Below are 17,714 nucleotides of genomic sequence, written 5' to 3'. Positions count from 1 at the left end.
ATGAATATACATAAACAGACCTTTTAAAAAAGGTTAATCAGCTGAAGGGCACTGCCTGGACTCCGATATAGAGCCTTCTGTGGTCTTATGTCTTTAATTCATTTCTCAAACTCTCTGACATTTTCTCAGAAACCAAACAGGGGAAGAAAAAAAACAGAAAATAAAATTAAAAGGATACTTTTATTCATTTTCTTTTCATTGCTTATTTGACAAAAGCTCCTCAGTTTAATCCTGCAGATGGATATAAGAATTACACATCATGTCCAATATTCTATAGGTACATAGATATAGGTGTTCAAAAAAAATCCATTAGAGTCCCATTAGAGTCCCATCTGAAAATCTATGCTTAAATTACTTCAAGATCTTTAAACTTTTGTAGTAAGTTCTGAAATTTTTTTAGTAAATATACTGAATAGAGACATATTGGTGTTCAACAAAAATCCATCAGTGTTTCATTTGAAAATCCATGCTTAAATTACTTGAAGATTTCTAAAATTTTTTTAGTAAATATATTAAAGAACACTATGACAAGGATTCCCAACCTTCAATTTGCTATACAGCAATTTACAGAATCAATAAAAATGTAAACAAATCCAAAAATGCTCAAACATTTCAAAGTGATATCAAGAAAAAGCATTTCTCTCTCATAAGTAGAACTTTGGAGAAGTGTCCTGCTGATATAGGCTAGAGGATGTCCATCTTGCATAAGGACAGCACCTATTCCATGACTGCTGGCATCTGTTTGTACAATAAAAGTTTTGGAAAAGTTTTGCAAGGCAAGAATAGGGGGCCTGAATCTTGGCCTGCTTCAAGGCATGAAAAGCAGTTTGTGCTTTTGCTGTCCAGTGGAAGTTGCCAAGCTTAAGCAGGTCTCTAAGAGGTCGAGCTATGGTTCCATATCCAGCTACAAAAGGTCTGTAGTACCCTGTGAGACCCAAAAAACTTCTACATTGCTTCACTGTTTGGGGTTCTGGCCAATCCTTAACTGCTGAAATCTTGGCTGAGTCATTGTGCGCTCTATGAGCTGATATTACTTGGCCAAGATACTCCACCTGAGCAGCTCCACATGAGCATTCACTTTTCTTGGCAAGGAGTGTGTGGGTTCTCATAGCCATAAATACCCAAGCCAGATGTTGAAGATGCTCTTCCCTAGACTGACTATACACTAGGATGTCATCAAAAAACACCAACACAAACTTCCTAAGGACAGGCTTAAAAATTGCATTCATGAGTCACTGGAAGGTAGCAGGAGCATTAGTGAGGCCAAAAGGCATAACTAGGAACTCATAATGCCCCTCATGAGTCCTAAAAGTTGTCTTGGGAATGTCATCTTCATACATACTGATTTGCCAGTAACCAGAGCTGAGGTCTATTTTTGAAACAATCACTGCACCTCCTAACTCTTCCAATATTTCTTCAATTAGGGGTATTGGAAATTTGTCTTTAATGGTAATAGCATTCAATTCCCTATAGTCTATACACATTCTCCATGTATTGTCTTTCTTTTTTACCAATGCAATAAGGCTGGCATAAGGGCTATGACTAGGCCTTATAATTTTATTCTGAAACATTTCTCCAATCATACTCTCAATTGCATTTTTCTATTCTACTGCATACCTGTAGGGTCTGATGTTAGTGGGTTGGGATCCAGACTTAAGTTAAATGCGATGGTCATGTGTTCTTTTGGGAGATAGGGTCTTGGGTTCTTGAAACAACTCTAGAAAGGTGTCCAATAAGACTTCAAGATCCTTCCACAAGGGTTGTGCCTGTAACTGCAGATTAAAAAGCTTGTTTGGTTTTGGCTCATAGCTTAGGCTACACCATCCAGTTTGCAATCCTTCCTTTAGAGACAAGACATTAAGTTTATTAGCAGGGGTGTGGAATTCCTCACCCTTGAGCAAGTATTGTTGGCCTTGCAATTGAAACTTCATGGTCAATTCAAAGAAGTTCCAATTAATATCTCCCAAAGTCTTGAGCCATTGTATCCCAAGTATGAGGTCATAGCTTTCTAAGGGTAACACATACACATTAGCCTTAAATGCTTGCCCCTGCATAGACCACTCAAACCCTTTGCACATACTATCACACTTAAGCTCAGTTCCATTTGCAATCTCCACCCAAATACCTGTAACTTTCCTTAACTGACACTGCAGTTGCTGCACCAATCTTTCATTAAGAAAATTATGGGTGCCACCAGTATCAATGAGTATATGCAGCCATTTCTTCCCACTTAGCCCTCTCACCATCATTGTTTGGTTATTACCAGTGCCCCATAAGGCATGTAAGGATAGCTGACCTTCAACTATACTGTCAGTACCATCCAACTCAGTTTCAGTCTCCCCAATCTATGATTCCTGATTTTCTAAAATCACCTCTTTTAATTGCAACACATATACATGTTTCTTGGAACACTTATGGCCAGGAAAGAACTTTTCATTACACCAGAAGCATTAATTTTTAGCCCTTTTTTCATCCATCTCCTTACTGGTTAGTGTTAAAGGGGTATGTTAATATAGGGTAGTCTTGGAATGTTGGGGGCAGGAAGCAGAGCTGGTAATGATTTCTGATTTGGGGGGTCGTGGTGGTGGATCGAAATGGCTGTGAACTGGGTTGAGAACTGCGTGAATTTGTTTGTTTGATGTCGGGGTTCATTGTTGAATAGGAGGAGAAGGTTGAGGGTTTGCTAATTCTTGGCTTCTGTTGGACAGCAGCTACAGATAATTCCTGCAAGCGTGCTAATGAGTATGCTTCAGATAAGGTTTTTGGTTTAAACATCCTAATTGGCATCTGCAGTTCATCCTTAAGGCCTGAGAGGAAAAAACTAAGGGCTTGTACTTCAGTTATCCCTGCCTGAGGGTACAGTTCATCAAAACTGTCCAAATATCCTTGTAATGAATCTTCTTGTTTCAAGTTCCTCAAGTCTGCAATCGGATCATCATAGGCTTGAGTTCCAAACCTAGCTATTAACCCTTCTACATAGCTTCCCCAATCCATATATGCCTCAGCTCCTTTAAGCTTCGCATACCCCTGATGCCACTGGATTGCTTTGTCTTACAGATGTAAGGCAGCAATCTTGACGCTATTCTTTGGATTAATTCGAGTTACCTCAAAAAAATATTCACATGGAAGCGGCCATCCATCTAACCCTTCCCCATTGAAGCGAGGGAGATCAATTCTTGATCCGTGTCCCCAATTGCTAGCTAGTGGTGTAGTTGTGTTAACAAATTGATGATGAGTTTCAGAATTATTACCCGATCGAGGTGGTCCTCCATTTTGCGAATTGTGGTTATTTGCTGCCATAAGAGTTTCCAACTCAGCAAAGGCGCCAAGGAACTCATGTCTGTTCCTCTGTTCTGACTCCAGAAGCATCCCCGCAAATTTCTTTCTCGGAGCTTCTTGGGACCTAGTTGTAGACACCTCAGTCATGGCCAGGAAAGTGCTCTGATACCAGTGTTACTCTAAATTCAAGAAATCAAGGATGTGGAGAGGGAAGAGGAGAAGAGAGAGAAAGGGAAAAGAAAACTCAAGAAGAGAGAGAAGAGAAATACTGAGAAGATTCTCATACAATTGCTCCACAGAACCCACGATTACAAGCGTTGGCTTCTTTATTGACTCTAACCGCTCAACTAATCAGCTAATCAATTTCCCCGCCATTCTACCGATCGGCTGATATGAAGATGCGACACCGTTTCACTAAAAGACACAGCATCGTTTTACAAGAAGAATAGAAAAGAATACAAAACCCTATAAGATTGGTTTACACGTATCACAATTTGTTTTTTCTATTTTTCAATTAACCATAAAGAATTCACGGTGGGTTTAATGATGGATGGTGATTTTGGATGGCACTCTACAGAAACCGTTTTATATTGTTTCAAATTGACATATAGCTTGTGTTTTTGAATTTCCTCTAGTGGGTTTATGAGATTTAAGTCATTTTCGTTTGATGAAATTGGTTTTCTTGAATTTTGGGTTTTTAATTTTAGAATTGTTCATTGTCAGAGGGAGACATTGTTTTGGTTTCTATTAGGATATGGTAAGTTTTATGAATCTTTTGTTTCCATTCTATTCTTGTGTTTGAGCTGAAAACAAAATAACAAGGAAGTAAGCATACAATATATGTCAAGAATTTTGCCCTTTCCAAGAGCACAAATATATTTTTTCAGCAAGGGGAAAAAAAAAAAAATCAATCCATGATCATTAAAAGCTGTTTTACATTACAACAATTGTTAACTTACAATGACATAACAACACTCACCATTCTGTTAAAATGACAAAAATGACATGTTTATATAGTTTAAACTAAAAATGTCTATATATACTGCAAGATTAGTTCTGTTCATTCTTCCCTACGCATTTTGACATTAAGTGGAAGTTCTTTGTAGGATTGCACCTTCTCAGCAGCTCTACGTACTGGTCTTCCAAATGAAGATCTTGGCGCTTCATTTCTTAGCTCACATAATGTTTCTTTTTTCAGACCATCTTCTTGTATTGGATTATCAACTGACTGACTGATTGAGAACTTGAGATCTTCAATCTCAAACAAGTTCTCCTTAGGCTCCCTTTCTTGGGATTTGAACCTAGCAGATTGTCTTCTCAAACAGCGCCTGCACAGATAAAATTACAGATTGAAACAACTATTGCTTCAAAAAACTTGGGCTAAAATTACAAAATCACAAAAAGAGTTACTGTTTTCTTCTTTCTAAATCAACCTGCATTGTGTTTTCATTAAGACTTTGCAAAGTAATAGTCACTGAAGAGGTAAATATGTTTTGTGCTCTAACAAAAATCAGAATTATGCATTCAGAACTTGCCTCGCCAGGCATGAAAAGAGTAGAGTGCAAAATTACCGTTTGTTTTCAAGCTTCTCCTTTTCTATACCTTGTCTACATGTAGTAGAAGGGGCTATAGCTGCAAGTAAATTGAAATGGTCTTATATGAGTAACCATTATCAAGAAACAAAGACAATAAATTCAGATTAGGTGAAAATATCTACATTGACTTCTTGCTGTACGCCTTCTGATTCGATTGCCAGATTTGGTACCATTGTTAGCTTTCTGTATGCAATCTCTAGCTATATTCTTCTCTCCTTCCTTAAGCCAGCAAAGTATGATAAGGTCAAGTCAGAAAATTGCATAACTTTTAATGGTTCTGATAGTGTCATGAAACCAAAGACTCACCTGAGGCACAGAATTTGGATTGTTGTTACTGATATCTGCTTTTCCCTGCATAATAAAGGTTAATTGATTGCAATAGACAAAATTTTGGTTTACTTGAATGTCTACTCTGAGATATGTTGACTTAGTGAAATTTTAATATTTTAACTCAGATATACAATTCATTTTACTATTCAATCAGCAATATGAGTTGTAATTGAACTGGGCTAAAAATTCACTCAAACTATCTTTTCTTTGGTTCAGAAATGGATGTCAAAAACCAAATTCCTATTGCAAGCTTATTTTAAGGAACTAAAAAGAATTTGTTGGTCCTGTTATGATTATACTTGAAATAGTAATCATTTACTTAATTTATTCAAATATAAAAGTATCACAGGAAATGGTTTTAAATTCTTGGTTTTTCTGCATAATGTCAAATTCAACAATTTTCATTGCATTGAATTAATTGAGATCAAAGAATGCAAAACAAGAAATAACCTGTAGTCTCATGTTTTTGGCTTTAAGTAATGCATCCTTGCATACAAGTTCATGTTGTAATGCCTTCAACTGAGACAAAAATGCCATTTCTCAAATTGGACACCAAATAATAATAAGATCCTAAAAAAAAAAGACTTCTAGTTATTCAAGCAAATAGTTTAAATTAGAACAAACTTGCCTTTTCTCTTCCTAAATTAACCTCCTGTGGAATCAAAATAACATAAATCAATATCACCATGAAACTAATTCTGGAAAAGAATAAAAAAAAAATTTAAATACTAAGTCGTAAGGAGAAACTAACAGCTAACATCTGGCTGTTTGATTGAGCAAGATTCCAATTTTGCAATTGCAGTTTCTGATAAAGAGTTTTCAGATTCCTCAGTTGGTTATTACTGACTGCTATAATTTTACTGTTCAATCAAAATCAAGAAAACCCAAATCCGTCCAGAATAGGCACAACACAACTAGAAAAAACTTATATATAAAAGAAAATTAAACTATAAAAGGATACTCTCTGTCCTCAACAAGCTTCATCAGAGTAGCTTTTTCCTGCACCAAAACAAAAAATAATAAAGCAAGTCCTTTTAAGCCAAAGAAATTGATTTATTTCTAATAAAGGGGAAAAATTCATATAAAATTAGACCAAACAAATAATTTTTAGTACCATAAGAAGCTGATTAATCAAATCTTCTGTAGAATTGGCAATTGAGGGCTGCTTTTCTTCTACAGTAACCAATTTGGGTTGTGACTGAGAATTTGTAATATCAGAGAGTCTTTTCCTTACTATGCTTCCAAATGATGATCTTTTTGCCATTCTTTCACCTTTCATGATTTTCTATCTAAAATCTCTAATGGGTTATTTTGCTGAACACAAATAAGAACAGGATAATTGTTGAAGAAACAATTGAAGAAACCCTTTTGCTTAAAAAAAGAATTCAAAATCAAGATCGAGAAATGAAGGGATACAAGAACTGATGAATCTTTTGTTAGAATTGAGTGTGAAGTTAAGATTTGATTCAAGATGAGAAAGAAGGAGAGAAAGAGGGAAGTGAAAGAGAGAAAAAAGAAAAAGAAAAAGAGCGAAAGAGAGAAAGCAAAGGCAAAGACGATAAGGAGTGAAGGTTCGGAGCTTTTAACGGCTTTCCGAAGCTAAAGTGCCAAGATGCTACCAAACCTGAATTTAAATTTCCGAACCTTTTCTTTGTTCTCCTTGCTACTGACTTCGGATCCAATATGCATGGGTCCTTTAAATATTGTTCCATTTAATAATGGCATGCAGTGTAGGAATTTTGTAAGCGATTCGTTTGCTCATTTTATTTTTTAAAACTTTGCTAATTCTTATAGTTGGCTATGCCAATTTTGAAAAACTATATAAAAGTGAATATAATATTATTATTCAAGTGGCGAGTACATAAACTCACCCTGAACTTTGTTACTTTAATTTTGTAACACTCTTAAATTTTACTTTAACCAATAAAATATTAAAATTTATAAAATTACAACTCTTAAACCTTTTAATTACACCTATAAAATTACACCCAACTTTATTGGATTTGCTGCGAACTTTGAGGTAGTCATAGCCATATTACGGTTCCGGGAACCGGAACCGTCGGTTAGAACCGGCCCGGAACCGTAATCGGAACCGGTGAGAACCGGAACCGGGACGAACCGAAACCGAAACCGGAAAAATCCGGTTCGGTTCCGGTTCCAGCAAATAAGGAACCAGAACCGGCAGTTCCAGAGAACCGATCGGAACCGGATTGGAACCGCCGGTTCTCCGTCCGGTTAGAACCGCCGGTAGCCATTGTAACTGTCAGACCTGCTGTTTTTTTTTTTTTAATTTGTTGTGAAATGTCTTAATTACCCCTCTCAACAGCCATAAACGGCTACATAACGGCTAGTTTCAAGGTATTTTTGGAAAAATGAATTTTTGGATTTATTATAAATACCTCATTTTATTTACAAATTCATTACAAAAAAATCTCAACTCTCTCTACTTACTCTCTCTACAATATACTACACTCTACTCTATATTATTCATTTATTCTTCTCTACTCTACAATCTCTCTTATTAAGTAATTATTCTCTCTAATTTTTTTTATTCAATTTTCCAAATTATATTTTATTATCATATAATGGCAAGTGGAGGAAACTCAAATTCGGGTAAGGGCAAGGGAAAAATTGGAGAATCATCTATCCCTACAAACGACATCTATGATATGATTCCCGACCAATTTAATTTTGAGGGTTTTCCAAATGAAAATTTGGATATTCCAACTCAAGAATCTGAATTTAATGAGCAATTTCAAGAAGATGAAGAACAAGAGCAAGAGCAATGAGCAAAAATTGTTCCAAGAGCAAGACAAAGTTCCGATATATTCTCCATTCATTTCACAAAAAAATTCAAAGGTGAGAAAATATACGATGTAATTTGCAATTATTGTGGAAAATCTTATAAATTTAAACAAGCGGGCGGCTATGGATCATTTTGGAAGCATTTGGAGACAAAACATCCAACAAAAATAGGAGTTGATCGGTCTCAACAACAAATTTCCGGGTACGCTTCTAACCTTTCTTTATTTAAATATTCTGAAAAAATACAAAAAGAAGAATTAGCAAAAATGATTTCTATGGAACATTTATCTTTTAGTTTTGGTGAAAAAGTAGGTTTTAATAATTATTGTCAAAAAGCTTTAAATCCTTTTGCTAAAAGAGTACCAAGAAATACTGTAAAACGAACTATTATTTCTTTATATAATAAAGGAAAAAAAGAGTTAGAGCTTTTATTTTCTTAATTGAAAATTCGTGTTTCAATTTGTTGTGATGTTTGGAGTGATCATTGGCAAATGCATTCATATATGGGTATTACATGTCATTGGATTGATGATGATTGGAAAATTCAAAAAAGAATTATTGGTTTTTGTGTTTTTGATGATAAACATACTGCAAATAATATTTATAGAGTAATTGTTTCAATTTTAGATGAATATAAGTTGACAAAAAAAATTTTTTCAATTTCATTTGATAATGCTTCTGCAAATACTAGATCAATTATTGAACTTAAAAAAATTTGTGAACCAAATATTGGTGGTAAATTTTTTCATATAAGATGTGCATGCCATGTTTTAAATTTATGTGTACAAGATGGTTTAAAAATTTTTGATTCTTTTATTTCTCCAATTAAAAAACCTATTTCATATTTATGGACACATCCCCAAGCGATGAAAAGTTGGGCTAAATTTTATAAAGAAAATAATAAAAGACCAAAACGTTTTCCAAGGGATGTCCCAACTCGTTGGAATTCAACATATGAATTACTAAACGAGTCTTTTTCTTATAAAGAATTATTATGCTTTTTTGTTACTAATAATATTGAGGATATTAATTTATATCCACAAAATTGGGAGATTTGTGCAAAAATTTTAGATATTTTAAAAATTTTTAATGATGCAACCTATAAATTTAGTGGGGTTTATTATCTCACATCTAATTTATTTTTATCTATGTGTATTAATATTGTTACTGCACTCCAGAATTTCAAAATGATGATTTATTAAAAGATTGTATTTTTTTAATTAAAAAAAATGGTTATCTTATTTTAAAAATATACCACCTCTTTATCTTGTTGCTATTGTATTTGATCCTAGATGTAGAATGGATGTTTTATGTGATTATTTGACTATTTATTATGACGTATTAAATCTTGATGTAGAAGATAATGTTAATATAAATGCAGTAATGCATGAAGTTAAACAAAATATTATGCAATTATATAATGAATTTATTCAAGTTTCTAGTTCATCTACTTCTATTTCTACTTCTTCTCAATCTAATATTCAACACAATGGGTAAGTGGTGTTAGTGTTGCTCAACAAGTTTTATTACAAAGACAAAAAAGAACAAGGGAATCCAGTTCTATTTCTGAATTTGATAATTATCTAACAACTTCTTTTGATTTTGGTGATGATTATGCAGATGCAGATTTTCCAATTTTAGATTGGTGGAGTCGTCACGCAAATACGTTTCCAATTTTTTCTTTACTTGCAAAACAAATTTTAGCAGCTCCAGTCTCCACTGTTGCGGTTGAACAAGCTTTTAGTCAAGGAAGAAACATACTTGATGAAACACGATCTCGTATGACACCCGATTCATTAGAAGCACAAGCGTGCGTGGATGATTGGACCAAAGCCGAACTAAGAGCCCAAGAAAATCCAAAAGAAAATGAAGATTTATTTGATTTATACGATGGGTCCTCAATAGGAACATCAACCGGTGGTGCAAATAGCGATTAAGGTAAAAGGGGTGAAATTAGTATAAGGTAAGTAAGAACTACGTGGACTTTGATTCTTCTAAACCCTAAGAGGATATGTAGGCAACTTAATTTTTTTTTAAAACAAAAAAAAAAAAATTAAGTTCAAGCCCAATTTTTTTTTTAAAATTATGTTCAAACTTTAAAAAAAAAAATTCAGTTGAAATTTTTTTTTAAAAAAAATAATTATGTTCAACACTCAACAATTCGAGTCCTTAAAAAAATAAATTTAATTGAAGTATTTTTTTAATTTTTTAGGTGTATTTTTTAATTTTTTATGTTCAAATAATTTTTTTTAAACCGGTCTTCAAAATTTAAAATTTTTTAATGTATTTTTTAATTTTTTATGTTCAAATAATTTTTTTTTTAAACCGGTCTTCAAATTTTAAAATTTTTTAGGTGTATTTTTTAATTTTTTACGTTCAAATAATTTTTTTTTTTAAACCGGCCTTCAAAATTTAAAATTTAAAATTATGCGATTCGCCGGAAAATCGATCGGAACCGTCGGTTTTGTAATCGGATCGGAACCAGAACCGGAACCGGACGGTTCCAAACCGGAACCGCCGGTTCCGGAACCGTGGCCAAGTCTACTTTGAGGACCATAAGTGCTATTTTATTCTAGCTATATCAGGCATTCCAATACCCATTTAAATGCAACTGTGGTTGAAGCTTTAGCATTAAGGAGGACATTAGAATGGGCAGAAGTGAATACCAATGGTTGTGGGTGTTATCTATTCTGACAACGAACAATTAGTTTATGCATTGAATTCATTTTCTATGGATTTTTCAGATGTTGGTTTACTTGTACAAGACTGTCGATTGATTCTCAGTCTAGAAATGATATTAGAATTCGTCGGATTCAGAGACAAGCCAATGTGGGAGCTCGTTATCTTGAAAAAGCCTCCTGCCTTGATGCTAGTTTCTATGTTTGGGATATTATTCCAAACTGTTTATTGTCTCTTAAATTATCTCTTAATGAAGTATTTTCTTTTTTTTAAAAAAAAAAAAAAACTCTTTAATTTTTAAATTTATTTTACTGAATATTTCAACTTGCAAAATTAGAACAATTAAACATTCATTAAAAAGTTGAAATTAATAAAAATTATTGTTTCAAAAGTCATGTTAATTACACATTAAGTCGATATTTTATAGATAAAAGTGAAAAATCTTAAAAAATATTGATATTAGTCTCGAAATGTGTGCAATGTTACTTAGATTTACAAGTTCAAGTGCATGATAGGTCATCAGTAAAATTCAGAGTGTCACAAGATTAAAAATAGCAAAGTTTCCAAGTAAATTTATGCATTCCGCCCTATACAAGTGGTGTAGCATTTTCTGGTACTTGTCTAGTCTAATTGTGCCCTTTGAGCTTTAGTTCCCCTTACGTACTAAAGAAAAGGGAAAACAAAACGGAAGAGCAAGCTTGAGTGGATCTAACTATAACATCCTGCTCCAATCAACACATTTCAGATTTCTTACTAAAATCAAGCTTCGGGGTCTTAATGTTGTTGATCTTGTCGCACTATCTGGTAAAAAAAAAAAAAAATCAACAGTTTTAATCAGATTGTTTAGAGATTGTTTAGAGAAACATTGAAAAAAAATGTAATAATAACCATGCATATATTTAATGCCAATACATAAATATGATTTTTTAAATACAGAATATGAAAAATGGAAAAATATACAACATTGGTTGCAAAAGTTCCTGTGCTAGAATTTCAGGTTTCTGTTCGGTTCGATTTTGTATAAAATCTGGTTGAGTTCTGTTTGGGTTTCTTAAAAATCAGTTTATTTTGATTCGTGTTCTTTTTTTTAAGAGCAAACCTGATAAACGTTTCTCGAAATTCTGGCAGGAAGCCACAAAATAGAAATGTTAGATGCACCAGCTTTAGACAGAGGCAGTGCAACCAGTCAGGGACCGGAATTTCTCCTGAAAAAGAATGAAGCATCCATGGAACTTGCGAAGAAATATACAGAGAACAAAATGCTTTTCTTTGAGAAGTTTGCCAAGTCAATGATTAAGATTGGTAAATTAATAAGTAACTGGGTTTCCTGGTTTTTAATAGTCTAAAAGTAATTGATACGCCAAGGAATTGTGTTTGATTTTATAATGTCTATATGTTCTTTATAGGCTTACTATAAAGAGAAATTCAGATTCGCCATTTTGCTGTTGCCTGCCACTAGGTATGCAAATGTTACTCTGATATCAAAATGGTGGAATTCTGCAGCCTCTTCTGCTGTCTAGTAATGGAATTTCAGTAATTATTTTCACAAATAGCTGAAAGGTTGATATTATTTTCTGCTAGTAATCACAGTTTGTCTGGCAATTTACAACCTTATAAATGAAATGAACTGTGGAGTTGTGTATGGTTATGTTAAATTCATAAAATTGAAATTATGTGAGTGAAGTGAAAATTAGCAAAAAAGACATGTTCTCTTAGAATAGAAAATGATTCATAATCTCTGTTAAGGTTAAAACTTGAACTTGAAATGAATTATTTTCTAACTGAGAGATAAGCTAGAAGTGTGTTTGAAATCCACCAAGGGAAGAGCTACACCCTGCCTTAAGCCCTATGATAAAAACTACAGACCTTTGTAAGAAAATTGGCAGCAACTTAACAATACAAGACTTGGAAACAGTATAGAATTTTGATCAAGAAAATATCTACATTTTGAATCATAATACTAGTACCATGCTTGCAAGAAGAGAGAATACTATAAAAGTTAACCATATAACAAATCCAGGCAAACTAAAACTTGTTAATAGAAATATACCAATTAGAAGTGCATCTCAAGTTCATCACAAAGTACGTAACTATGGATGTTTTACTAGTGTGCGTGTATAAAAGCAAAGATGTAAATCACAAGAGACCATCCAATGGTGAATGATCAACAAAGAATCTCACTTTAGCCTTAGCATTTGAGACTTTTTCTCTTATAGTTTCAGCCTCAGCTTGTGCTGAAGCCAGTTTCTTCTTTGCCAAATTCACTTTTTCTTGAAGTGCCAATAGTTGTGGTTCATAAACTTCTAGCTCTTCCTTCTTCTCCTTGATGACTTGATTACTTTTATCCCTCCTCTCCTTCAAAGTTGAAGATTGCTTGATCAACTGTTTTGCTTCCAACATGTCTTTCAACCTTGGCTGCAGCCAGTCAACTTCCAAACCTGCAGTTCTGAAATCATGAACAAGAGCTAGTGCCTTTTCGATTTCAAGTTGAGGAAGCTCACAAAATTTTTTTGTTTGAAATGTTTGGATGAATTCAGAAAGATTCTCCAATGCCAAGGAACGACCTTCTGGTGTTTTCATAAAACAATTTGCAGCTATATCTCCATACTTCTTAACAATATTCCTAACTGTAGGCGCGAATGCTTCCTTCACTCTATATCCCAAGATGGTGACCAAGGGCTAAGCAGAAGATGCTTCCACATCTAGATCAGAATCATTCTCACCCCACATACCGACCATTTCTGACAAGCCAAAACTGACAGTTTGGTTGAAGTGACCACTCGTTGAGTTAGGATTTGCATTCTTGTCTAGCATTTCTTCACCCACATTCAATGCCATTGCATATTCCCAAGTTGAAAAAGTGTTAGCAACCAAAGGAATAGAAGCGGGATCATTTCTTTCTCTTTCAATTTGAGGTACCTCTGCCAGCAGAATGTCCCTGGATTCTCGAGTTTTACTACTCACCATTGCCTGACTCAAATTTGGGGGAAGTTTCACATGTTCTCTTTGGGCTCCTGCTGAGAAACTTGCAGAACCTAATTGCCTTGGAGATAACTGCACAAACAACTCGAATACAATTGTAAAATAAATCTGTTAATTCTTGGAAAAGGGTAGAAAGAAAAAGCAATATGGTTTCTTCATTAAAATGGTGAATGCATGCATATGCAAATGTTTTCTTTGTTATTTACAAAATCAATAACCTACAGATTCAAGGATATTATCAATTACAGCCTGACTTGGTGGAGAATAGTCGCTACTCGAGTGGCCTTCTAATTCATCATATTCATTCGTAGGTATTTCTGGCCTTGGTCCACTAGCATTTTCTGGTTCTTCAAACCTCTTTGCTGATCTTGAGAATCTGCCATATTTGAGGAGAATTTTAGCATCTGGGCTCAAGTATTCACAGGAAACTGGGTAGGATGCAGGTTCCCGAGACAACACCTGTTTAACCAGTAACAGTTCATTAACCTGATAATTGAAAATCAAGACATCTAAGTTAACTGTAAATTATATATCCATATACTCGTCATATAAGCTTCTCACTATCGCCTATTGATGCTTGCTCGATGTGAGATGATGCATATCATCTACTTCATTACCAAGAGACACATATCAGATAAACCCAAGGAAATTACCAAGTACCAGTTAGCTATAAGCATATCAGAAAAGATGCAACTCAGTATTAAAATGGGCAAGGATTCTTTCAGCAGAGATAAACATTAAGCATAATGGTTTATTTTAAATATCCACTTAGCATCGAAAGAACATACAATAAATAGAATCACCTTACCGACTTGTTGTTTAGTTGGAGCATGAAAATGTAAATGCTAATGTAAAAATGTTAGTTCTCTAAAATCAAGTTGTTGGAAGTTAAAATAAAAGGAAAATAAACACAAATAAGACCCTTTAAAATTGTTAACCTGCTGAAGGGCACCAATCAGGGACATCCATAGATGGAGCCTTCTATGATTATGTGACTTCAATTCATTTCTCATACTTTCTGATATTTTCTCAGAGACCAAACAGGGGAACAAAGAAAATAAAAATAAAATAAAATCAAAAGCATACTTGAGGATAGCAAAGGGTTGTTTTACTCTAGTACCCAAAGAAGAAAAATGGGTGAAGTTACCAGAGAACAATGAAGGAGGGAATTTTTTGGTAATTTTCTCCAAATATTTGCTTCTTATTTTCTCAACACCGAAAAATCTAAAAAAGCTTCCATTTTGAAGCAGTTACATATCATTCTAGTAGCTAAAAACCCACAATCCAAACGCAAGAAAAGTTTTCATATTAAGTTGTTGCAATTTTTTTTTAATAAAACTATAAAGTACAAAGTCAAAACCTCTTCTTGACCATGAACGTTGTAAAAGATTAAGCACATATAATACGTAACATTCAGTTCTCTTGATAACATTTTCTTAGAAACCAAACACTGGAAGGAATTTAAGAAAAAGAAAATTGTAAAGAAACTTTGTGTAAAGGTCAATTTGTGTAAAGGTAAATGGTTCCTTCTCTCTTGTACCAACAAGCAAAATGGGTAAAAGTTACTAAATAAAGAAAGAAAAGGAGGAATTTTTATATCATTTTTCCCATCATTTTGCATCTCAACACAAAAAAATAAAAAGGTCCCATTTTGAAGCACTAAAAGAGTGTAAATATTGATTCTTTTTTCTTTTTCTTGTTACCTTAGGAGTGGGGCTTGTGGCGGTGAAGGACTCTTGAGGAAGATCATTGATCTTGGCTTGAAGCCTTGTTATTCTCCTCCCTCCTTCTATTAGTCTACTTTTCCTCTTTCTTTTGGTTGTCGTTGTCTCTGCATTTCCTTGACTTGTATTCATTGCAACTTTGCAAGTAATGCAATTACTGCTGTGTTTTTTTTTTTTTTTTTTTTTTTTTTCTCTGAGCCTAACCCAGAAGAAGGAAAGCCTGGAGAATTTTAAAAACTCTAAAACCACCAATAAAACAGGGATAGAGGAGAGTTTTAATTAGGTGTCTTCTTGACTGTTGAACATCCTTTGCATTTTGCTGAAACGCAAAACTACAGCATGCTTAAAACATGTTCACATGACAGTGTAGAGAGACATTTCTTTACATTTTGGGGATATTTAACATTTTGATTTTGTGTTCGTTTGTCTATATTTTTAAAGCCAACGGCGAATTGAGCATCCAAACGACAACACAAAATACTTAGTAGAATAAAATTACAACTCAACATTTAGCTGCAGAGTTAAGTGTTTTAGCAAGAAGCTACAATTTGTCACTTTTGAATCCAAAAGTTTAATTTTTTTTGTATAAATAAATACTATCAAATTTTAAAATAATTTTAACAATATTTTTGAATATTATATATTTTATATTATTTTTAGTATTACGCGTTCATATGATTAAACCAAATATAAATCAAAGCAATAAAAATATTTATTATTTTATTAAATATATTATAATTTTAAAAATATTAATTATACATAATAAATAGATAAAATAATGGCCTTACTTTCATTTTGCCATCTAACTATAATTTTGATAGCTGAATTACCCAATGTAGAACAATCAATTTCAATCTTTTTTTTTTTTTTTTAAGAATAAAGGAGAACTTTATTAATTTAAAGAAACAAAATGAGTAAAAACAAAAACATAAAATATAAAGAAGGATCTCCTCTATCTAAATGTATTCTCTTAACAAATTATAATAAACTAACTTTGATAGCTTATGAGCTACCTAGTTGTTACTTCCACAAACATGAACACATTGAAAATTCATTAAATTACTAACGAATTCAATATCAGTAGACAAGTAATAAAATCTTTTTTCGAGTAATGTTGAGAATTAAAATGTTGCACCATTAGCAATGAGTAAAACTCAAAAATCGAGGAATTGAATGTTGGAAATCTATAGTAAATAAAAAAACAGAGCCACACAAGACTTTTATCAAATAGATGGTGAAGATTAAGCAGTAGACTCAAGTTGTTATATTATTGACTTGGTGTAAATTGAAGTAAACAACTAGCTATAAATAGGCTTTACATTAATAAAAACAACGAAAAAATAGCAGCATAAACTCTGGCACTACTGAAACTAAAAACAGAAAATCATGGAATAAACAAAAACGTGCAACTCAGTCAAACTCTAAAATTTTGGTAACTGATTTTGAATCGTTCTCCAATACTCCCCTTTGATTCAAAGTTGCAAACACCAAGTTGAAGTCTGAATAATAGACATGTTTGTCTCTGGGAAGTGACTTTGTTAGAATATCTACTAATTGTTCAGTTGTACTCAGTACTTCAAGATAATTGAATTATCTAACACAAGGTCTTGAATGAAATGAACCCGAATGTCAATATGCTTCGTTCTTCCATGGTAGGCTGGGTTTTTTATCATAGCAATCGTAGCTTTATTATCACAATAAATCTCAGTTGCTCCCCTTTGTTCTTGATGAATGTCTGCCAAAATTCTTCTTAATCAAATGGCTTGACATGCAAATGAAGTTGCCACTGCATATTCAACTTCTGATGTTGATAAGGTTGTTGTTGATTGCTTCTTAGAACTCCAAAAAACAGCAGGTGATCCAAGAATAAATATAACCAGATGTGCTTCTTCTGTCCTTCAAACCTGCAGCATACAAAAATACACCTTTAAATGACTTACCCAAGGTTTCCTCCTACAATAAGCGTCATATGGTATTTGATTCAAATTAGCCTTTGTTGGTGATATATTGAGGAAGTACACTGCCATTGCTACCGCTTCTGCCCAAAATTGATTTGGAAGTCCTCTAGCTTTTAGTAAACTTCTCACCATTTCATGCTGTCCAATTCTTACATTCAACAACATCATTCTGCTCCGGGGTGTAAGGAGCAGTTAGTTCTCTTTGTAGGCCTTGTTCTTCACAAAATTTATTGAATTCCCATGATATAAACTCACCATCTCTATCTGTATGAAGTGCCTTGATGCAACTTCCAATTTGCTTCTCCAGAAGTGTCTTAAACTTCTTAAAATTTTCAAATGTTTCCGACTTGGATTGCAGAAAA

The 17,714-nt window shown here is 33.5% G+C and overlaps 3 protein-coding genes and 1 non-coding gene across 5 annotated transcripts; all 4 read right to left on the bottom strand.

Annotated features, from left to right (window-relative positions):
• Positions 1–429: 429 nt before the first annotated feature.
• LOC149496717 (uncharacterized) lies at positions 430–3,722 on the bottom strand. The gene is made up of 2 exons (XM_089720428.1): positions 2,486–3,722; positions 430–2,445 (listed from the first exon to the last, which is right to left on the bottom strand). Exons 1-2 carry the CDS (start codon positions 2,992–2,994, stop codon positions 2,346–2,348), a joined length of 609 nt encoding a protein of 202 aa, XP_089576554.1. The 5' UTR covers positions 2,995–3,722; the 3' UTR covers positions 430–2,345.
• On the bottom strand, positions 645–1,229 carry LOC119369950 (putative mitochondrial protein AtMg00860). The gene has a single exon (XM_037636937.1). It carries the CDS (start codon positions 1,227–1,229, stop codon positions 645–647), a length of 585 nt encoding a protein of 194 aa, XP_037492865.1.
• A 456-nt stretch (positions 3,723–4,178) lies between the features above and the next one.
• Positions 4,179–6,879, bottom strand: LOC105634611 (shugoshin). 2 transcript variants are annotated; one of them, XM_089720069.1, is made up of 9 exons: positions 6,319–6,878; positions 6,166–6,203; positions 5,956–6,064; positions 5,833–5,856; positions 5,655–5,723; positions 5,181–5,225; positions 4,997–5,093; positions 4,851–4,911; positions 4,179–4,607 (listed from the first exon to the last, which is right to left on the bottom strand). In XM_089720069.1, the coding sequence occupies exons 1-9, from the start codon at positions 6,481–6,483 to the stop codon at positions 4,340–4,342; spliced, it is 876 nt and encodes a 291-aa protein (XP_089576195.1). In that variant the 5' UTR covers positions 6,484–6,878; the 3' UTR covers positions 4,179–4,339. The 2 variants fall into 2 exon arrangements, with proteins under 2 accessions (XP_089576195.1, XP_089576196.1); XM_089720070.1 differs by lacking the exon at positions 5,181–5,225 and having other exon boundaries at positions 6,319–6,879.
• Positions 6,880–12,703: 5,824 nt separating this feature from the next.
• Positions 12,704–15,730, bottom strand: LOC105634626 (uncharacterized). Its single transcript, XR_016320405.1, has 3 exons — positions 15,374–15,730; positions 13,893–14,129; positions 12,704–13,742 (listed from the first exon to the last, which is right to left on the bottom strand). It is a non-coding gene; the product is annotated as an uncharacterized LOC105634626 (transcript).
• Between the last annotated feature and the right edge of the window lie 1,984 nt (positions 15,731–17,714).

The sequence above is a fragment of the Jatropha curcas genome, chromosome 4, assembly GCF_041381405.1.
Source record: "Jatropha curcas cultivar XTBG-Jc1 chromosome 4, XTBG_Jcur_1.0, whole genome shotgun sequence".
Taxonomy (NCBI): Eukaryota; Viridiplantae; Streptophyta; class Magnoliopsida; order Malpighiales; family Euphorbiaceae; genus Jatropha; species Jatropha curcas.
The sequence above is the reverse complement of the archived record's forward strand: the minus strand, read 5'-3'. Positions and strand labels throughout refer to the sequence as shown.